The sequence below is a fragment of the Podarcis gaigeae genome (genome assembly GCF_964106915.1).
Source record: "Podarcis gaigeae genome assembly, chromosome: 7".
Taxonomy (NCBI): Eukaryota; Metazoa; Chordata; class Lepidosauria; order Squamata; family Lacertidae; genus Podarcis; species Podarcis gaigeae.
Genome location: NC_139683.1, coordinates 85,226,532 through 85,248,423, shown reverse-complemented (window position 1 = coordinate 85,248,423; position 21,892 = coordinate 85,226,532). Strand labels below are relative to the sequence as shown.

The 21,892-nt window shown below is 43.9% G+C and overlaps 2 protein-coding genes across 4 annotated transcripts in view; both read left to right on the top strand.

Annotated features, from left to right (window-relative positions):
- RRBP1 (ribosome binding protein 1) overlaps positions 1-364 on the top strand; it is a 35,617-nt gene extending 35,253 nt beyond the window's left edge. For both annotated transcript variants that reach the window (XM_083748399.1, XM_083748400.1), the window contains exon 22: positions 194-364. In XM_083748399.1, coding sequence (XP_083604525.1) covers positions 194-235 — 42 coding nt within the window. In that variant the 3' untranslated portion in view covers positions 236-364. The remainder of the gene's footprint in view (positions 1-193) is intronic.
- Positions 365-5,166: 4,802 nt separating this feature from the next.
- The window catches only part of LOC310848884 (uncharacterized protein), a 46,780-nt gene continuing 30,054 nt past the window's right edge, over positions 5,167-21,892 (top strand). Inside the window, exons 1-3 of one of the 2 annotated variants that reach the window (XM_083748458.1) lie at positions 5,167-5,338; positions 9,015-9,141; positions 12,077-12,254. In XM_083748458.1, coding sequence (XP_083604584.1) covers positions 12,162-12,254 — 93 coding nt within the window. In that variant the 5' untranslated portion in view covers positions 5,167-5,338; positions 9,015-9,141; positions 12,077-12,161. Of the gene's footprint in view, positions 5,339-9,014; positions 9,142-12,075; positions 12,255-21,892 lie in introns of those variants that run through there. The other variant, XM_083748457.1, reaches the window with a different exon arrangement.

Here is a 21,892-nt window from a genome sequence, read left to right as displayed (position 1 = left end):
ACAATTCAGAAACCCCAAAATTCCTACATTAATTTTGTCTCTGTAAGACCCCAGTATAAACCGCATTTGAATTCCTCACATCTGTAATCTTAATTTACAAGGTTTCTTTAATTTTTTTTCTGTTCTCCCAAGCTGCTTCTTGAAAACTGTTTAGAACACAAAGTGCAATAACTTACTTTTCATTCTGCTTCAGGGAGAAAATGAAGACGTTGCCAAGGAAGGCACATCCGTTTGACCAAACCGAAATCCAGGACATGTTTTTCACCATATGAAATGCCTTAACACTTTCCTAAACTATGCACTTGTTTAATGTAGGGAGAAGCAAAAGAAATAAATAAAGAAAAAAGACACTATTGACCAGAAATTGCTTTAGTGTTTTTTTTTTTAAAGAATAAAAGTAAACTGTGCAAGAACCCATCAATAAACACACTCTTTGACTATGTTGTAAAAACTGCAATAATTCCTGCTGCAGGAAAAACTGGGGCATGAGGAGGAACCCTGTAGCTTTGGAATCATGCCTGATCGATGGGGTGATTGCCACTATCAAAATGGCCTTGAAAATTGTGTGAAATGCTATTAAGACAAACATGGCTTGGGTAATCTCATAGATTCATCGTGAAACCCCATCCATTGCCTGGGAAGCATTTGATGAAGTTACGTGTGGCTAAAAGCAGCCTGCCTACACAATCACGGCAGTTTGTCTCTATTTGAACACCTTGCAACATCTGGGAGAGGACATCACGTGTCGCTGTTGCTTGCAAGGGACAGTCAAACACCATTCCAAAGGCAGGCTGTGGCCACATTCTGAATACAGTGGTACCTCGCAAGACAAAATTAATTTGTTCTGCGAGTTTTTTCGTCTTGCGAATTTTTCGTCTTGCGAAGCACGGATTCCCATAGGAATGCATTGAAAATCAATTAATGCGTTCCTATGGTCAAAAAAAGTTTAAAAATCACCAAAGTGTACAGTACTGTACATACATTTTCTAAGACTCTGGGGGACAACTCGAAGAAGGTTCCTCTTCCACTCTTTGCTTCTTGCTGAAGAACCTGTCCATGGTCTGCTGCTTCATCCGCCTTTTCAGCACCTCCCTGAAAGATGACATGACCCTCGTATCAAAAGTGTTCGCAAGGTCACGTGTCAGGTCCTTGTCAGGGTGGTGCCGCTGTGCAAAAGCCTGCACATCTTTCCACTTCTGGCAAATGTTCCTCAGTTCTTTCTTCTCCTTCTTCCTCTCGCCGGCCTCTGCAGCAGCAGTCTTCTTGGGCCCCATGGCAGCACAGCTCCTACCTTCGCAAACCCCCCCCCCAAAAAAAATCAGTGCTTCACATCCAAAAAATTCAAAAGCATCAAACCTCTAGAAAACACCCCAACCCAAAATCCAACAACCCCCAAAAAAGTTTTAAAAGTTTAACTTACCAAATGGCTGCAAAAGAAGTTTTGGAAAAGCTTCAAAAATCACCAAAGTCTTCAAAAACCTCAAAAAAGGCTACCACACCGCGTGCTGTGAGTTGCTCCTTGAAGTCAAGTCGCAACTGCACCTCTTCAAGCAATGCACCCTGGGTATTAACGTTTTTAAGAAAAAGGAAACAAACTTGCAAGACGTTTTCGTCTTGCAAAGCAAGCCCATAGGGAAATTCGTCTTGCGAAGCAACTCAAAAAACGAAAAACTCTTTCGTCTTGCAAGTTTTTCGTCTTACGAGGCATTCGTCTTGCGAGGTACCACTGTACTGGAGTCTCTTCCAGAAGAAGGGAAGCCTTCTGTTTCCCAACTGCGTTGCAGGAAGGCTGGGACTCCGTCTTCTTAAAGGCTCCTTACTGTCCTAGTTGCTGCAGCACAAACAAGTTACAGGTGCTACTGTCATGCCCTGTTTGTGGGCTTCTCCCAAACAGCTGGTTGATCGCAATTAAAAACGGGATTCTGCGCCTAGCTTGAGTGGAGGTATTAAATTTTTAAGAAGATTAGTAATGGCAGCTTCCCTAATATTCTCTGGCAGCGCACAGCACACATGAAAACATGGAGCGTGTTCATAGTTTGACTTAGCATTAGAGCCCAACAGGACTGCTTTGTGCTGAACATCAGCTGTGTGTGCAGTCCAGAATACAGCGGTACCTCAGGTTAAGTACTTAATTCGTTCCGGAGGTCCGTTCTTAACCTGAAACTGTTCTTAACCTGAAGCAGCACTTTAACTAATGGGGCCTCCTGCTGCTGCTACACCGCCGGAGCACAATTTCTGTTCTCATCAGGAAGCAAAGTTCTTAACCTGAAGCACTATTTCTGGGTTAGCGGAGTCTGTAACCTGAAGCATATGTAACCTGAAGCGTATGTAACCTGAGGTAACTCTTTTGAGTCCACAGCTCCCTTGACCAAATACGTTCTTTCTGTGGCACCCCAGTGAGAGCCACTTACACTGGGGTTCCCCCATTCTGCCGCTGCCCCGTTCCACCCCGCCCCCTTTCAGCGCCAGTTTTGGCGCGCATGTAAGTGGGAGCGCATGCGAAGATGGGAACCCAAGCAACACCGCTGCTCTGCAGGACTGAGCTGAAGCACTCCACATGGTAGCGCCTTTCCTGAAATTAGTGTACACAATGGAGGTGGAGAGAGCAAAACAAGATAAAGCGTGCAGCCAACACAGAATGGGCTGTTATAACGCCTCTTCGTCCAATTACCGTATTTTTCACTCTATAAGACGCACTTTTCCCCTCCTTACACAAAAGGGTAAATGTGTGTGTGTCTTATGGAGCGAATGCAGGCTGCGCGGCTAAGTCAGAAGAGGGAGAGGGAGCGCTGCGCAGCGCTCCGTCTTGCTGTTCTGGCTTCTGGGACAGCCTGTGAAGCCTCTGGAGAGCAGCAGGGTGCCTTTATCCCGCTGCCCTCCGGAGGCTTCACGGGCTGTCCCAGAAGCCTCCACAGAACACGGGAATGAAGGCTCCCCATGCCCTGCGGAGGCTTCGCGCAAAGTTAGACCAGCTCTAGCTATTCTGGCTTTTGGATAGCCCCTGCGAAGCCTCTGTAGGGCAGCAGGACGAAGGCTCCCCGCTGTCCTGCGGAGGCTTCGTGCGGCTTTTGTGGGAAGTGGGGGGAAGGGACAGAGCGTGTGACTGTCTCTTCCCCCACCTCCCAGAAAAGCCCCCAAGAACCGCACTCCCTTTAAAAAGCACGCAGTTCTTGCGGGAGATGGGGGAATAATAATAATAATAATAATTTATTATTTGTACCCCGCCCATCTGGCTGGGTCTCCCCAGCCACTCTGGGCGGCTTCCAACAAAGATGAAATATACACTAAAATGTCACATATTAAAAACTTCCCTGAACAGGGCTGCCTTCAGATGTCTTCTGAATGTCAGGTAGATGTTTATCACTTTGACATCTGATGGGAGGGCGTTCCACAGGGCGGGTGCCACTACCGAGAAGGCCCTCTGCCTGGTTCCCTGTAACTTGGCCTCCCGGAGTGAGGGAACCGCCAGAAGGCCCTCGGAGCTGGACCTCAGTGTCCGGGCAGAACGATGGGGGAGGAGGGCAGCTTACCTGCATGCAGCCTCTTCTGGCCAGGCGGAGCCTTCATCCCGCTGCCCGGGAGAGGCTTCAGCGGCTATCCCAGAAGCCAGAACAGCAAGAGGCTATCGCAGAAGCCAGATCCCTCTTGCTGTTCTGGCTTCTGGGATTCAGAATTTTTTTTTCTTGTTTCCTCCCCCCCAAACTAGGTGCGTCTTATCGTCTGGTGCGTCCTATAGAGCGAAAAATACGGTACTTTGTCCCTTTGTATTTCGCAGTGTGTCTGCCCAGTTTGATAATGAAGTGAGAAATGTTCCTGGTGAAATGTATGCTGTCCAAGTAAAAACAGAATTTATACATCCAACTACAATGATTTGTGCATCCAGCTCGTATTGGAGCTTTGGATCTGTAATGCTTTTTTAAAAAACACAAAATCACAAGCAAACATGAGAGCTGTCAAAGACTGAAATATATTGCTGCTTTGCATTGCAAAGTGCATTCAAGAATATTGTGGCATTGCATTGGAAGAAATTATGCAAATTCCCTGAATAAAGAGCTGCCTCCTTAAGTAATCACAGTACCAGAGAAATCAAGTGTAGAGGAATTTGCTGTGTATTTTTGTAATTCTGAATGTTAACTTGTAACCACGGAAGAGCTCCCAAGGTCTCTCAGTCCATGGTGACGCAACTTCTGCCAGCCAAGAAGTCCAAATAAATGCATTACGTGCAATTTCATCAGTGCATGGGAAAATATGAATTTGTACTATCCAGATGTAAGGGGGCTGCTATAAACAGCTTATTGAGGAGGGAAATGCCTTTTTATTTGAGGATATGATTAGCACATTGGTTAGCCTTCAGCTATGAATTGCCAGAAATGTGCCGGAAGCAGCTTTTCCTGGGAAGCTGAAGCCTGCAGAGCACATCCTTTCAGAAAAGTCCTCTGCCTTGATATCTGAAGTTATTTTTATATTATAGTCAACATTTCGGAACTACAGACTTCTCCCTGCTCAGATAGTTTGGATCTATTTTGCTCTGGCCAAACTGCAGTGATGTAGTGTAAGCCTCTGAATAATAAAATAAATAAACAACAAAAGGGGGGAAAACCCCCACAAGTTTCCTAAAAAAAACCCTGCTGGCTGCTGAACCATTGCAGTGAAAGAGTTTAAAGTCGATTGGCTGCATTTTCCTTCAAAATTACAAATGCGAAGTGCTTTGTATGTCAGCGTCCCATTTTCTTCGCTTTTGTTTTCAGTATAAACTCTTGTCTTTGCAGCTGAACGTGTGTCTTCTCGTGGTGGAAACGCGCGTGTTTTTACCTCTAGATCCAAACACACACATACATACATACAGAGAGAGCACACACGTGTCATAAGCAAGCGGGCCTTGCCCTTTTAAATTGTTCCACCCTTAACAAAAGCTCCTGTTTCCAAAATAAATAAATAAAATCAGCTTTCTTTTCTTTTTCAAGTGAATTTTCCCGGATTTCACGGCCTCATCTTTTTATTGCGACCCGCCTCCTTGAGGTTCATCGGCACCAGGCAAGCGGCGTCTGGACCGTACGGAATAAACCCGCGAATAAAACCCGCGGTCGGAATCCCTCCGCGCTCGACCGGCGGAGAGGGGCGGGGCTTATTCAGGCCCCTCCCCCTCCCCATCGGCCAATCGCGAGAGGCGGCCGGGGCTCGTCGTCTCCGTCGTCGTGCTGCTCCTGCTCGGCGGGCGCCACAGGTGCCCCTTCGGAGGCCTCGCTCGGCAGGCGGGCCGCGGGGCTTCGGCCTGGCTATGGCGGCGGCGGCCTGGTCGGCGGCGGCCTGGTCGGCCTCCCCGTGAGGCGGCGGCGAGGTGAGCGCTCTGAGGGGAGAAGGGCCTCGCCGCCAGGGAATCCGGCGCCGGGGCCTCGTCTCCCTCCGCGCCGCCGGGCAGGAGCAGCGCCCGTAGCCGGAGAACCGGCGCAGGGGAGCGGACTCTGGAGCCGCCCTGGAAGCGGCGCGGCGAGGCGGGGTGGGGGGTGCAGAGCCGCCCAGGGTCCCTGTTTTGGATTAGACTCTGAAACGTCCCGCTTTCCCTTCGGACAACGTCCCTAGTTCCATCAGAGAAATGTTGAAGGGACGCCAGGATGCGACCCTCTCGCCACCTGAAGGGAGCCCCGCATAGGGAACTTTTCAAATGTTTTATTACGTTTTTGTAGGTGTGGGAAGCTGCCCAGAGTGTGTGGGGCAGCCCAGTCAGATAGGGTGGGTATAAATAGTAGTATTTTATTATTATTATTATTATTAATTATTATTATTTGAGTAAGAGGTCCCTGTTTCCATCAGAGAAATGTTGAAGGGACGCCAGGATGCGACCCTCTCGCCACCTGAAGGCAGCCCCGCATAGGGAACTTTTCAAATGTTTTATTATGTTTTTGTAGATGTGGAAAGCTGCCCAGAGTTTCTGGGGCAACCCAGTCAGATAGGGTGGGTATAAATAGTAAAATTATTATTTTTTCCCCATTTTTTTATTGAATTTCACTTAGATAACCAAAAGAGAAAACAAATCAACCATTTCAAAAAGAATATCCAAACATAACATAAATATAACATCAGCTTCCGTTACAGTTCTTTGTCTTCACACTTAAGTCTTTATATCTTTAAATATTTAAATCTTTCCTCCACACACCTATTGACCTCCATCCCTCCCGATTTCAGGCTTCTTAATATAAATACTTTCTTTTTCCTGCAGCTGATAATTGTTGATGGTTTAAAATTATTGTTGTTGTTGTTGAATTTCCATCAGAGAAATGTTGGAAGGTTTGCAGGGATGCAACCCCCATGCATCTGAAGGGAGGCCTGTATAGGGAACTTTTCAAATGTTTTATTATGTTCTTATAGATGTGGGAAGCTGCCCAGAGTGTGTGAGTCAACCCAGTCAGATAGGGTGGGTATAAATAGTAAAATTATTATTGTTGTTGTTGTTGAATTTCCATCAGAGAAATGTTGGAAGGTTTGCAGGGATGCGACCCCCAGGCATCTGAAGGGAAGCCCGTATAGGGAACTTTTCAAATGTTTTATTATGTTCTTATAGATGTGGGAAGCTGCCCAGAGTTTATGGAGTAAACCCAGTCAGATGGGGGGGGCTATAAATATGATCGTTGTTGTTGTTGTTGTTGTTGCTGTTATTTGAATAGGAGGTCCCTATTTTCATCAGAGAAATGTTGGAGGGTATGTGGTTGGGAAGGGGATAGTGGGGGGCTACGGCTGGGGATCCCTGCCTCTGTGTGAAGATCTGACCCCATAGAAATCCGTGGAGTAACAGCATGTGGGATGCTGTGCGCAAGTTTCTCTCCAAAAGGGGGGTGGGACTGGGGCCAGCAACTCCGCCTTGGGAAAACTGCCTAGATGATCAGGGCCCAGAGCATCTCCCCTGTGGTGGAAAGGTAGTAGCAATCTGGACCTTTTTAGTTTATACAAAAGGTGACTGAGGCAGAGCATGGTAGAGGTTGGGGGCATTATGGTGTGGAGAAACTTGGGTAGAAGATTGACAGCAGACAAGAAAGTACTGTGAACAAATATATGAAATGAACAGCACAACAGCAACTTAACACGTAAAGCCAAAATCACATATAGTTAAAATGCAATGGGTGCAATCGCAGCTGGAATTGCCAGTTTGGTTTTCTGGATGTCCACCCAGTTTTTGCCTCCCTTCATTTTTCTTGCAAAAAATTTAAAGCTGAAAGTTCACGAGTTACATGCACATAATTTACAGGTCTGCTGTATTGTCACAGGAAGTGGTGGGGACAACTAGCTTATATTTTTAAATAAGAATAAGAATAATAATTTATTGTTTATACCCCGCCCATCTGGCTGGGGAAACCCAGCCAGATGGGCGGGGATGGATAAGGGTGGAAACGCTCCTTCGGGTATACTGGACCGAGGCTAGAAACACACTGGGAGCCAATGAAGATCCTTTAGGACTGGTGTTGTATGGTTCTAGCAGCCACTTTCAGTCATCAGTCTAGCTGCCACTTTCTGAATTAGTTGTACAGTGGTACCTCAGGTTAAGAACTTAATTCGTTCCGGAGGTCTGTTCTTAACTTGAAACTGTTCTTAACCTGAAGCACCACTTTAGCTAATGTGGCCTCCCACTGCTGCTGCGCCACCAGAGCATGATTTCTGTTCTCATCCTGAAGCAAAGTTCTTAACCTGAGGTAGTATTTCTTGGTTAGCGGAGTCTGTAACCTGAGGTACCACTGTAGTTTCCAAGTCACCTTCAAAGGTAGCCCCACATAGAGCGCATTGCAGTTGTCCAAGCAGGAGATAACCAGGGCATGCACCACTCTGGCGAGACAGTCCTTGGGCAGGTAGGGTCTCAGCCTGTGTACCAGATGGAGCTGGTATACAGCTGCCCTAGACAGAGAAACAATATTAAGAAAAGTAGAAATACTCATGAAGGATACTTGGATCACTGAGTGCTTGCCATACATAATAGTTGTATGGAACCTTGGAGACAATGTACCAGTTGCTTTGAGAGAGGATATTGTTTTCATGCCCTGTTTTTAGACACAATCTGATTTTTCACTGTAAGAAATGAAATGATGTTGATCTAAATGGAACTTTTGTCTGATCCAGCGGATCACGCAAACTACGTTCCGGGGATGGCACCCAAAGAGAAAATTGCATATAGTCAGAACACAATTGGGTTCAAATTAGTCACATAATAGTGTGGCTGATGTGCGGTGTTTAGCCATTATCAGAATATTGGGAGATACAAAATTAACACAGGTGACCATGAAAACCTACTGCATAGTGAATAAAAAGTGGATCATTGTATGATTTTCAGAGGGGATCCTCTCAAAACCATTGAAAGAAAGCTTACATTGATATTCCTGCACTGCAGAGGGTTGGACTAGATGACTCTCACGGTCCCTTTCTACGATTCTGTGATTCTATGCTTGATCCATAGGCTCTAGAGTAAAAATTACAGATCTGGCCCTTGCCAGCACTGGTATGATTCAAACATTGACCCAAAGCACCAATTCCAGTGGGTCTGGTCTTCATGATTTTTTGCATAGGATACTAGCATCAGATCACAGAGCACATACCTGTTTGCAAAAGTAGGTTCAAAATATGGTGCAAGTATTTATTTACATCCCCTAAAATTTGGTTGGAGTTTAAAGTCCCACTGGAATCCACTCCCAAGAGTTCACTAATGCTTTTGCACATATTAATAGTCATGCTTATATAGTATACTTTTGGAAAGGGAACAGTGTAGGGCAACTCCCTATCTTATAGCACAAAGCATCCCTAGCTCCATGCTGCTTGGACTTCCAGGCTGATTTATGGTGTCTCAGAGGAGTCTAGTGTGCTCTGGAACCTTTAACACACGGAGTGCATCTGAGCTGAAGACCTTCCTAATTCAACATTGCAACTGAACATGCTGCACATAGTGAGAGTCAGTACTTGGACTTGAGGTCCTCAAGTGATCATAAAGCTTACTCGTTTACTTGTGATTTATTTTCTCAACTTCTCTCTCTGCCTAGGCTCACGACAAGGACAATTTTTGCCCATTTGGAATTTGATTTTCCCATTTGGGAGACTGTGCAGAAGTAAGATTCAAAGGTGTGGTTGCCTAGGCTTGGAAAGTTCCCTGGCTTACCATCATGTCAGGTAAGATTTGATTTGGGTTTGGGTTTCTTGGGGCACTTTGACCTCAGAGATACCCAGTGGCTGCCCTGCTCCCCTTGTTTCACTTCCACCAGCTGTGAGGTTGTGATAGATGCTGAAACACAGCAGGTTAATTCTCTCAACTATTCACTGAAATTGGAGTTTTTCTTTGCAATATGGTGTCAGGTTCCTGGTCCAAATAAATGGTCTATGTACAGTAGTTGGTTATTCTGTTGAAAAAGGATTGCAGAATATGAATTGGAGGCACACACAAGTTAAAAGTGTGGCATATTCATTTTCAAGATGTTTTTATGTCTCATGAGGGGAAATACCCCCTACTTAGAGCTGATAATAATGGGGTCCAAGTTTATTTTAGCAGCTGACTTAATGTCTTTTGCTACTATGATACAGCCATTAAAATTTTCCAGTTTCCAGTTGAAGCTGGCAGGTAACATAGGAATAGCACTCAGAAGTCTTTTTTTTTGTTTTGATGTGTTTATACACATAATATTTTATACAAATACAAATATACAAAATATTGAAATTGAATCCTGACAATACGGAAGTGCTGTGGCTTAGTTCCTAGATCCAGCAAATAGGAAGGCAGCTTGTTTTGGACACCTCCTAAAAGGCCTGGTGTGTAGTCTTTGGGGTACTGATGGATTCTGCGGTGATTTGTGACCTAAGGGGGTCTGGGTGATGTGGAGTGCCTTTCTTCAGTTCAAGTGGGTTTGTTAACTCCAGCCATTTTGGACCAGGAATTGCCTGGTCACAGTCAACTATGCTCCTGTTTCTGCTGTCTTTGTGAGGGGCTACCTTTGAAAATGGTTTGGAGGCTGCAGCTAATGGAATATGTAGCATCTGAGATTCTGATGGGCTTTACCTTTCATGACCATGTCCTTAAATATCTGTACTCCATACCTGCATATCATGTACTCATCATGGAGCCCAATTCAGTATATTAATTTTGCCTACTCCTGCTTTCATTGCCATAACCTTTCCAGGACTAGTTGTTGGCAGGTCATAAACTTAGGCAGCATTCATATAACTCTTCCTCAGTTGGTCAACTCTTCCTTTACCTGTGATCCTGGTGATGATTAACCCCATGCCACAATTAATTCTTTGGGGTGGGCAGGCTTTTTGCTGGTTTGTGGGTCTCAGGTCTGCATTTGAATGTGTGCTCCAATGTGCAATGCGTTCTGGTGTGGATGTGTGCATATGTGGTCTTTTTGGGCCACATTCACCGCTGACATGTGGCCCCAAGAAGGGCTGAGAAGGAGCAGTGCAGTCCTTGTTCTCGAAAGGGCTAGAGATGGTGTGCCTCTACTGTGCAGCCTGGTTTAATGGCATAGGCAAGAGATGGCAGTGTTAAATTATGGAGAAGTTGTGACAATTATTTTATTTTATTTATTAAATTTGTATACCACCATTCATCCAAAGATCACAGGGTAGCTCACAACAGAAAAATACAAAATGAGGACACAAAATACAGAATTAAAAAAAAACCAATAACACCCTCCCACAAAAACATTTAAAAGGCCATAGAATATTAATCAACCAAAGGCCAGGTTATAGAGAAACATTTTCACTTGGTGCCTAAAGGTACTTAATGAAGGTGCCAGACGAGCCTCTCTGAGGAGAGCATTCCATCAATAGGAATTATTAGGCTGAGATAAGGAAAGTGAGGTGTCAAAAGAAATAACTAGTTCCATAAAGGTAGCCAATTAGGAAACGTAATATTTTACACCAAATACCGTATTTTTCGCCCCATAAGACGCACTTTTTCCCCTCCAAAAATGAAGGGGAAATCTGGGTGCGTCCTATGGGGCGAATGCAGGCTTTTGCTGAAGCTTGGAGAGTGAGAGGGGTGGGTGTGCACCAACCCCTCTCGCTCTCCAGGCTTCAGGAAGACATCCGCAGCCTGGGCAGCCCTGCAGGAGGTCAGGCAGGGATGTCTAGGCTGCGGATAGCAGCCGGCTTCCTGGAGCGTCGGGCGCCCTGAAAGCAGAGCGCCCGGCGCTTCGGGAGCGCATCCGCAGCCTGGGCAGCCCTGCAGGAGGTCCGGCAGGGCTGTCTAGGCTGCGGATAGCAGCCTGCTTCCCGGAGCGTCGGGCGCCCTGAAAGCAGAGCGCCCGGCGCTTCGGGAGCGCATCCGCAGCCCGGGCAGCCCTGCAGGAGGTCCGGCAGGGCTGTCTAGGCTGCGGATAGCAGCCTGCTTCCCGGAGCGTTGGGCGCCCTGAAGCAGAGCGCCCCGGCGCCGGACAGACATCCGCAGCGTGGGGAGCCCTGCAGGGGTTCCCCCCAGGGCTCCCCACGCTGCGGATAGCAGCCTGCCACCCGGCGGGTGGGGCGCCCTGAAGCAGAGCGCCCCGCGCGCCGGACAGACATCCGCAGTGTGGGGAGCCCTGCAGGGGTTCCCCGCAGGGCTCCCCACGCTCCGGATAGCAGCCTGCCGCCTGAGGCAGACATCGGCCAGCCCCACAAGCTCAGGGAGGTGCAGCGCCCTTCCTCGACCTGGTTTGGTTTCCCCGACCTGCTTTTGGGGGGGAAATAAAGGAAATTTTCCCCCCTTTATTTCCTCCCCAAAAAACTAGGTGCGTCCTATGGGACGGAGCGTCCTATGGGACGAAAAATACGGTATGTGTATACCGTACAGAACTGCATTATTTTATCCCAATTGATTGGTCATGCCTACCCTCATATTTTTTATTTTTTGCAAACTATAGTCTGCTGAGGGTGGTGAGAATTTATTGTTATAGAGACCTGTTATCTGTGCAATGCTATACTGGTTTTATTCTGCGTTAAATTTTATTTTCATGTACTTTTACTTGTAAAACACCCATGAAACTTTCGTTACTGGGTGGTATATAAATACAATATTGGAAATAATTTTCTCATCAGTTTTCTGCTAATTCACCCCATGATATTTATTTTTTAGGTGTATGGCTTAGCAAAGGCAGGTAGTGCACTTAATATCCAGAACGTCATCTACAAGAGAGGGCCAATTCTGTATTGGTGGTGTGATGAATATGCCATTGCATCAAATCTCTGTGATTCCAGCCCGGGATGTAACTTTTTCCAGAGTCTCTAAGAACAAGGTGAAAGAGAAAGAACAGGTATTGTGTAATACTTCTTTATTTTTCATTTGTTTAGGAGATTTCAGGTCCCTACGCTTATCATTCTTCCTGCATTTTGTATATGCTTATGTCAAAAACCATACTGTGTGAAAAATGACAACAATTTTTTTAAAAAGGGAGGTGGGTGAGAATAAGATTTGTTTCTCATTACTTCTTTTTGAGAAACCCATGCTGGCTCTTAGTAAACATGAGTTTTGAATCTTTATCTGTGCCTCTGGGGATGTTAGAGTTCATTACTATTTGTCATGGATGAGTTTAGCCACATCTTTGTGGATAGGTTTTTAACTCTTATTCATAATTACGTAATTTAATATACATTGTGGTCATATGGTTTCATACTATGGCTGTGTATCATTAGGTGGTATGTGGACTATCCTCAACAACACCCATCAAGTTGTTCACACCCTCAACAACACCCATCAAGTTTTTAGGGGGGCTCCCTCACACATATTATTGGGGGGCTCCTGTGATTCTGCATAAGCATGCATGGGCCTGGTTCTGTATGAGCAATGTCAGCAGTGAACATGTGCTGATCAGCAGAAGTGCCTTGATCCTGCCACATCATGAACATTGGTAGCTGGAGAGGGAAAGTGGAATGATGACGGTTGTGTTACCTTAGGCTGCCAATAGTCTGGGTTCTCGATTACTCCAATGGGGAGAACAAACGGGAATTTGTGTCCACAGTGCACTGAGCGCTGGGGTTGTTGAAGGAAGGTATTTGTGGTGCCAAAGGAGGAAGTGCCTCTGATGTGAACAGCACAGACTTTGCAGTAGGCATGCCAAGGACTGGGGCTGAGTTTGGGTCTTGCCATGTGTACATGAATTCCAACATTATGACAGGTGCTGCTGTTTCTCTCAGGGGAGCGTTCTCAAACAGATTGGGATAATCTGTGTGTTTTGGGACAGATCTTGGAAGAGCAAAGTGCCCTCTCCACCCCCCTTCTCTCATGGAGCATGCTGTGTGCCCCCTCTGAGTTCTGGGCTCCTAGATAGCCATTTTCCCTGGGGGTTGAGATTCCTTACTTGGGTCGTTTGTTGGGTGGGCTGTGTGGTGGCTGGCTCTGGAGGTTTGAAGTACAGTGGTACCTCAGGCTAAGTACTTAATTCGTTCCGGAGGTTCATTCTTGACCTGAAACTGTTCTTAACCTGAAGCACCACTTTAGCTAATGGGGCCTCCTGCTGCTGCTGTGCCGCCGGAGCACGATTTCTGTTCTCATCCTGAAGCAAAGTTCTTAACCTGAGGTACTATTTCTGGGTTAGTGGAGTCTGTAACCTGAAGCGTATGTAACCTGAAGCGTATGTAACAGGAGGAACCACTGTATCCTGAAAGCTGTCATTTATTTTGGGGCATGTCAGAGACTTGTTGCAGAGTTGGATTTAGGAGAGCATGACTGGTTCAGTCGCTCTGGACGCAGAGAGCAAGAGGTTAGGTGTGTGCCGAATTTTGGCATTGCACAGGGCCCTGCTGAAAGGGATGTTTTGCAGTTCAGATAATATTTGGTTATGTCTGCCTACATGATGATGATGATGATGATGATGATGATGATGATAATATTGATTGATTGATTGATACATACATACATACATACATACATACCCCGCCCATCTAGCTGGGTTTCCTCAGCCACTCTGGGCGGCTCCCAACCAAATATTAAAAACACGATACAGCATTAAACATTAAAGACTTCCTCAAACAGGGCTACCTTCAGATGTCTTTTAAAAGTAAGATAGTTTAGATAATTTAGACTTTAGTGATTGTGGGTGGGAATGTCCTTGAGTTAATGATGCAAAAGATACTCTGTACTGGAACGGCAACCCACTCTTGTGCACAGCACATTCCATTTTCACCCGCCCTGAGTGTGCAGTTTGGAAGGCCGAGTGAATATGAGACTGGGTGGGCTTTAAGGTTGGAGAGGTTTTGACCTTGGAGTTTTTAGTCCAAGTATTGGGAGAGCCATCTCCAAAATCACAGTACTGCTTTCTGATATACCATACCACCAGTCAGTGGCCATTATTGAGCCATAAGGTTTTTCAGCTCACCTCCCAAATTAGATTCTTGCAGAGAGAACATGCAATCATGTATTTTAGAGAAGTTTATAATAATAATTAGAAAAACTGAAAGAAGCAAGAAAACCATTAAAGTGCTAAATTGTACTCAGATGGAGAAGGTGCTGCATTTCACTGAATAATAATAATAATAACAACAATAATAATTTATTATTTGTACCCCACCCATCTGGCTGGGTTTCCCCAGCCACTCTGGGCGGCTTCCATAGAAACCAAAAATACACTAAAATATCACACATTAAAAACTTCCCTGAACTAAAAACATTTGAGAAATGAAGAAGGTAGACAAGGTAGACGAACTGCTTGTTATTTTACTGAAAAAGAAGCAAAATGATCTCATTCCACCACTGCAAAAAATGTATCCAATAACTTAGGAAATAGCAGGGGGATTTCTTAATTTTAACAGCAGATTCTATGCTCTAGAAAATTTATTGGCAGACAAGATTAGAAATTTTGTAGCAAAGGTAAAGCGTTGCTCAATTCTCAGAAGAAGAGGTTACAAGAACCTGTAGCAGCAGAAATATTAAAGTAGACTATTAAAAAAAATTAAATCTTAAGAACATAGGAAGAGCATGCTGGATTAGAGCAGTGGCCCATCTGGTCCAGCATCCTGTTCTCAGAGTGCCAGTCAGATGCCTTGGGAAACCTACAAGCAGGACCCATCGTTCTGCCTGGACACTTGGTCCAGCGCCGAGGGCCTTCTGGCGGTTCCCTCATTGCGAGAAGCAAAGCTACAGGGAACCAGGCACGGGGCCTTCTCGGTAGTGGCGCCCGCCTGTGGAACGCCGTCCCACCAGATGTCAAAGAGAACAACAACTACCTGACATTTAGAAGACATCTGAAGGCTGTTTTTAATGTGTGACATCTTAGTGTATTTTTGGTCTTTGTTGGAAGCTGCCCAGAGTGGCTAGGGAAACCCAGCCAGATGGGTGGGGTACAAACAATAAATTATTATTATTATTATTATTATTATTATTATTATTATTATTATTATTATTAACACAAGAGCCCCCCCACCCCAACCCAAATACAGTTTCCAGCAACTGGGAATCAGAAGCATGACCATGGAGGAAGAGCATAACCATTGATAGCCCTCTTCTCCATGAATTTGTCCTGTCCTCTTTTACAGCCGTCCAGGTTGGTGGCCATCACTGCTCCTGGGGGGAGGCAGTTCCATACTTTAAGTATGTACCATATGAAGAAGGATTTTCTTACCTATTCTGAATACAGTGGTGCCTCGCAAGACGAAAAGAATCCGTTCCGCAAGTCTCTTCGTCTTGCGTTTTTTTTGTCTTGCGAAGCAAGCCCATTAGCGGATTAGCGCTATTAGCGGCTTAGCGGGCTTAGCGGGCTTAGCGGATCAGCTGTTAAGCGGCTTAGCGGCTTGGGGAAAAGGGTGGGGAAAGGAAAAAAAACCCCGCAGGAACTCGCAGGACATTTTCGTCTTGCGAAGCAAGCCCATAGGAAATTCGTTTTGCGAAGCGCCTCCAAAACAGAAAACCCTTTCGTCTAGCGGGTTTTCCGTCTTGCGAGGCATTCGTCTTGCGGGGCACCACTGTATTCAAACATTCAGCTTCTACATTCTATGCATCATTTTACAGTGGTACCTCAGGTTAAAGACGCTTCATTAGCTAAAGTGGTGCTTCAGGTTAAGAACAGTTTCAGGTTAAGAATGGACTTCTGGAACGAATTAAGTACTTAACCTGAGGTACTACTGTATACACTTCTGTCATGTTGCTTCTTACTCTCGTTTTCTCTAAACTTAAGAAGCTCCAGATGTTGTAACCTTTCCTCATTGCTCCATCTCCTTGATAATTGTGGTTGCTCTTTTCAGCTCTACAATAGATGTGGCTATTGTGGCTGCACCATAGCTTTGCATTAATAATAATAATAATAATAATAATAATAATAATAATTATTATTATTATTATTATTATTATTATTTATATCCCCGCCCTTCCCGGGCGCGCTCAGGGCAGCTAACAACAAATTTAGCTGCGCTCAGGGCGGCTAACAACAAATTTAAAACACTTTAAAACATTTAATTATAAAAGCAGCATAAAATACAGTATAAAAACATGAATAACAATAAAATTCAAAAATCAATTAGATAATCCCCAGGGCTAGCTGGCTGAATTGGTCCTACTTGGGCCAGCGAGGAGGCCAGGGGAGAATTAGCTGTGGGGTCTCAGAGTGTGTAATCTTCATAAAAGGGGAGGGGGAAGGAAGAGAAGGGAAGGGAAATAAAAGATCAGGCTGGATTCAAGTTAAAGGCCAGGTGGAATAGCTCTGTCTTACAGGCCTGACAGAAGGAGGCTAAATCCTGAAGGGCCCTAGTCTCATGGGACAGAGCATTCCACCAGGTCGGAGCCATCACTGAAAAGGCCCTGGCCCAGGACCTCTAAACTATGGTTATTCATGGACCTTAAGGTCCTCTGCGGGAGGATTATGATATTGGCAGTTTTATTTTCAGTTTCATTCCTAGTGATCCCTAGCATGGAATTCACCTTTCTCAAAGCTTCTGTACAATGGGTCAACATCTTCATTATGACCTCAAGATCTTGTCCCCGGTCAGTCACTGCCAAGAGAATTGGGGGGGGGGGTATTGCCCCAATGTACATCACTTTACACTTGTTGATGCTGAATTTTTTATACAGTGGTGCCTCGGTTTACAAACTTAATCCGTTTCGGAAGTCTGTTCTTAAACCGAAACCATTCTTAAACTGAGACATGCTTTCCCTAATGAGGCATCCCACTGCCGGTGCCCTTCCACCCTTCAGATTCCATTCTTCGACTGAGGTAAAGTTCTCAAACCAGAACACTACTTCTGGTTTTGTGGAGTTTGTAAACCGAATCATTCGTAAACAGGACTGTTCTTAAACCAAGGTCCCACTCGGCTCTCCATTTCACTCAGTTTGGAGAGTTCCCTTTGGAGCTCTTCACAAACTTTTTTGTTTTAGCTGCCCTAAAAAGATTAGTATTAGCCAACCTGGCCACCTCACTGCTCATCCCTAACTCTAGATATGGGCAAGTTAGAAAGCATAGGCCCTGGTACTAATTCTTGAGGGACACCATGTTTCACATCCCTCCATTGGAAAACTGTCCATTTATTCAGATCTTATCTTTCTGTTGCTTAACCAATCCCTGATCCAGAAGAGGTCCACTTGCTCCATGGCTGCAAAGCTTACTCAAGAGATTTTCACAAGGTACTTGGCTGAAAATCCAAGTCCATTATGTCAACTAGGTCACTACTAACTAGATGCTTGTTGCCACTCTCAGAGACTTTTAATAGATTAGTGAGACAGCACTTGCCCTTGCAGAAGCCATGCAGGTTCTGCTTCAACAGGGTTTATTCTTCTATGGGCCAGACACTAAACTAACTGGCCTGCGATTTCCAGGATCTGCAGGATTCCTTAAAAAAAAAGATGTTACATTAGCTGCTTTTCTTTCCTCGGTTATGAGGTTTGTTTTTTTTTTTTTAAATATTTTTATTGCTTTTGAGAAATACAGAAAAAAGAATAAAGAGTAGTTATGAGAAAATAGAATAGAAGAATAGACAAATTTCCATATTCTTTTTCCATCCAATCTAAAGGACTTCCCCACATCCTCCAAACCCTGCGTTCCCTGTCTTATAAAGCATCAGCAATTTGTTAACTTATTTCAAAACTTATTGTATCTTCCATTTTATCATGTTCCCTAATTTCAATTTTACTGTAACCCAATTCTTATATGCTTTGTATTAAACACAATAAAGTTGTTTCATTATTTTACCTCTAAATTCTTGTGTCTTAATTTTCATTTCATTAACTTACATTTGCTGAAGCTAGGGTTTCCTGAAAGGTGCATTTTTTAACATTCATACAGCTTATAGTGTTTTTTCAAATAGTCCTTAAACTTTTCCCAGTCCTCCTCAATTGTTTCTTCTCCCACGTCTCGGATTCTGCCAGTCATTTCAGCCAATTCCATATAGTCCATCAACTGCGATTGCCATTCCTCCAGCGTGGGTAAATCTTGTGTCTTCCAATATTTTGCGATCAGGATCCTTGCTGCTGTGGTAGCATACATGAAAAAGGTTCTGTCCTTCTTAAGCACTCTCTGGTCCACCATGCCCAGAAGGAAGGCCTCTGGTTTCTTAGGTAAGGTAAATCTCAGTACCTTTTTTAGTTCATTATGGATCATTTCCCAGAAGGCCTTCACTTTCGGGCAGGTCCACCAGAGATGAAAGAATGTCCCTTCCGCCTCTCCACATTTCCAACATTTGTTGTCAGACAGATGATATATCTTAGCTAGCTTGACTGGGGTCATGTACCACCGGTATACCATTTTCATAATATTTTCCTTCAAGGCAGTGCATGCCGTAAATTTCAAACCGGTGTTCCATAACCTTTCCCAGTCTACAAACATAATGTTATGCCCCACATCCTGAGCCCATTTTATCATAGCGGATTTGACTGTCTCGTCCTGTGTATTCCACTTAAGCAGCAAGTTATACATTCTCGAAAGTAGTTTACTTTTTGGCTCTAACAATTCAGTCTCTAGTTTCGATTTTTCCACCTGGAATCCAACTTTTTTATCTATTTTAAATACCTCTTGAATTTGTGCATAGTGCAGCCAGTCTCGTACCTTAAGTTTTCAATTTCTCCAAGCTTAGCAACCTCCAATTGTCTCCAATTTTTTCAATTATTTCCCAATATTTAGGCCAATGGGCCTCCATGTTAAGTCTCTTACGTGTCTTGGCCTCCACCGGTGAGAGCCACCTCGGAGTCTTACTCTCCAATAAGTCTTTATATTTTATCCAGACCCTCCAAATTGCTCTTCTGACAATATGGTTTTTAAACAATTTGTGCACTTTAACCTTGTCATACCACAAATATGCATGCCACCCAAACGCATTGTCAAACCCTTCCAGATCTAGGACGTCAGTGTTCTCCAGTAAAATCCAATCTTTCAACCAGCAGAAGGCTGCAGATTCATAATATAGCCTCAAGTCTGGCAGGGCAAATCCCCCTCTTTCTTTCGCATCAGTTAATATTTTAAACTTTATTCGGGGCTTTTTGCCCTGCCAAACAAACTTAGAAATATCCTTCTGCCACTTTCCAAAACATTCCACCTTGTCCACGATCTGTAGGGCCTGAAACAAAAATAACATTTTCGGCAATACATTCATCTTTACAGCAGCTATTCGGCCTAACAAGGAAAGTTTCAATCTTGACCATGTTTCCAAATCTCTTTTAATTTCTGACCAACATTTCTCATAGTTATCTTTAAACAAATTCAAATTTTTGGAGGTCAGGTACACCCCTAGGTATTTTACTTTTTTAACCACATTCAACTCCGTTTCTTTAGAGAACTCATCTGTTTCCGTAACTGTCAAATTTTTTGCTAAAACCTTGGTTTTTTGCTTATTTAACTTAAACCCCGCCACCCGACCAAAATCAGAAATTAATTCTAACACTCTTTTAGTACTGGAGACTGGTTCCTGAAGTGTTAATACCAAGTCATCTGCAAATGCTTTCAATTTATATTGTTTCACTCCGACCTCAATTCCCTGAACCAACCGGTCCTTTCTAATCATGTTTAGCAACACCTCCAGAACTGAGATGAACAATAGGGGGGATAGAGGGCACCCCTGACGTGTCCCTTTTTCAATTTTAAACTCCTCTGTCACCACATTGTTTACTATCAATTTAGCTTTTTGTTCTGTGTAGATTGCTTCTATACCATTTTCGAACCCCCGCCCCACTCCCATCCCTTCCAAATTTTTCTTCATAAACATCCAAGAAATATTATCAAAGGCCTTCTCTGCATCAATAAAAATTAAAGCCGCTCTGGTATTAAGATTTGTTTGTAGAAGTTCCAAAATGTCAATAATGTTTCTTGTGTTATCAAACAAATGCCTACCAGGGAGAAAGCCAGCCTGGTCCTTATGAATCACTTCATTTAGTACTTTTTTAAGTCTACTTGCCAAGATATCTGCAAAAATTTTATAATCCACATTTAGGAGTGAAATGGGGCGGTAATTCTTAAGTTGAGTCTTTTCAGTTTCTAATTTAGGTATCAATGTGATGAAAGCTTCTTTCCACGTTTCCGGTGCCTTCCTTCCCTCCATTATCTGGTTGCAAACCTCCATCAAAGGTTGTATCAAATAGTCCTTTAAAACTTTATAATATTTGGAGGTTAGGCCGTCAGGGCCTGGGGACTTGCCAAGTTGAAGATTTTGAATGGCACTTTCAATTTCTTGCTGTGTAATGTTACAGTTCAAGTTTGTTCTCATTTCCAGGGGTATTTTTTGTAATCCATTAGTTTTAAGAAATTGATCCACCTCGGAAGCTTTTTGCGGCCCTTGTGAATAGAGTTCTTTGAAGTACCTCTGGAAGCACTTTCTAATTTCTTCGGGTTTCTGAACCATTCTCCCTTCAATCTCTAGATTTGTAACCGTATTAAGCTTTTGTCTTTTTTTCAACTGCCAGGCTAGCAGTTTCCCACACTTATTCGCCGATTCGAAGGATCTTTGTTTCATTTGTTTAATTTTCCATTCCACCTCCTGATTTATCAATTTTGAATATTGCGCCTGGAAAAATTTCACTTCTCTTAGCACATCCTTCGACTTAGGCCTAGATCTTAATTTTTTCTCTCCTTCTCTTATTTTCTCCAATATCTTTTCCTTCTTTTCATTCCAGAGCCTTTTCTTAATCGTGTTTTGTTGTATTAGAAACCCTCTCATAACTGCCTTACTTGCGTCCCAGATTGTTCTTTTTTCCACGGTGGTATTCAAATTTATCTCAAAATAGTCCTTTAAAGTTTTTTGGGCCTTCTTCACAATCTCCTGATCTCTTAATAAAGTGTCATTCATTTTCCATCTAAAGGAACCGGTTGTATTAAGTCTCAATTCCACTTTCAAAGCATTATGGTCGGAGCAGGTTTTTGGGCAGATTTCCACTTTTCTAGTCTTAGGTGCCAGTCCTCTAGTTGTCCAGATTTGGTCGATTCGTGTCCATGTCAGATGAGCTTCAGAAAAGAAAGTCCCTTCTTTCCCTAGAGGGTTCTTAACCCTCCAAATGTCAACTAAGTCCATATTGTCTGTCATTTCAAAAAAAGTTTTAGGTAGTCTGCCGTCTTTCGATATGTTGACACTTTGTGACTTATCCATATTTACAGACACAACCCCATTCATATCACCCAGCATAATGATGTTACTATAGTCCAAGTAATCCAGCATAGTCTCATGCAGCTTCCTGAAAAATTCCGACTTTCCCTCATTTGGAGCATATATTCCTAATATCAAAAATTTTTCTCCTTGTGTCTGTATTTCAATCGCCAAAATTCGGCCATGTTCATCTTTAAATAAGAATTTCGGTGACAGGCTCTCCTTTGCGTATATCACCACTCCTCTCTTCTTAACTTTGTCCGAAGAAATAAATTCTTGGCCTAGTCTTTTATTGATTAACACTTTTCTATGGAGCCTTGTCACATGTGTTTCCTGTAGGCAGATAACGTCCAGTTGTTCCTTTTTCAAGATGTGAAAAACTTTTCTTCTTTTTTCCGGGGAA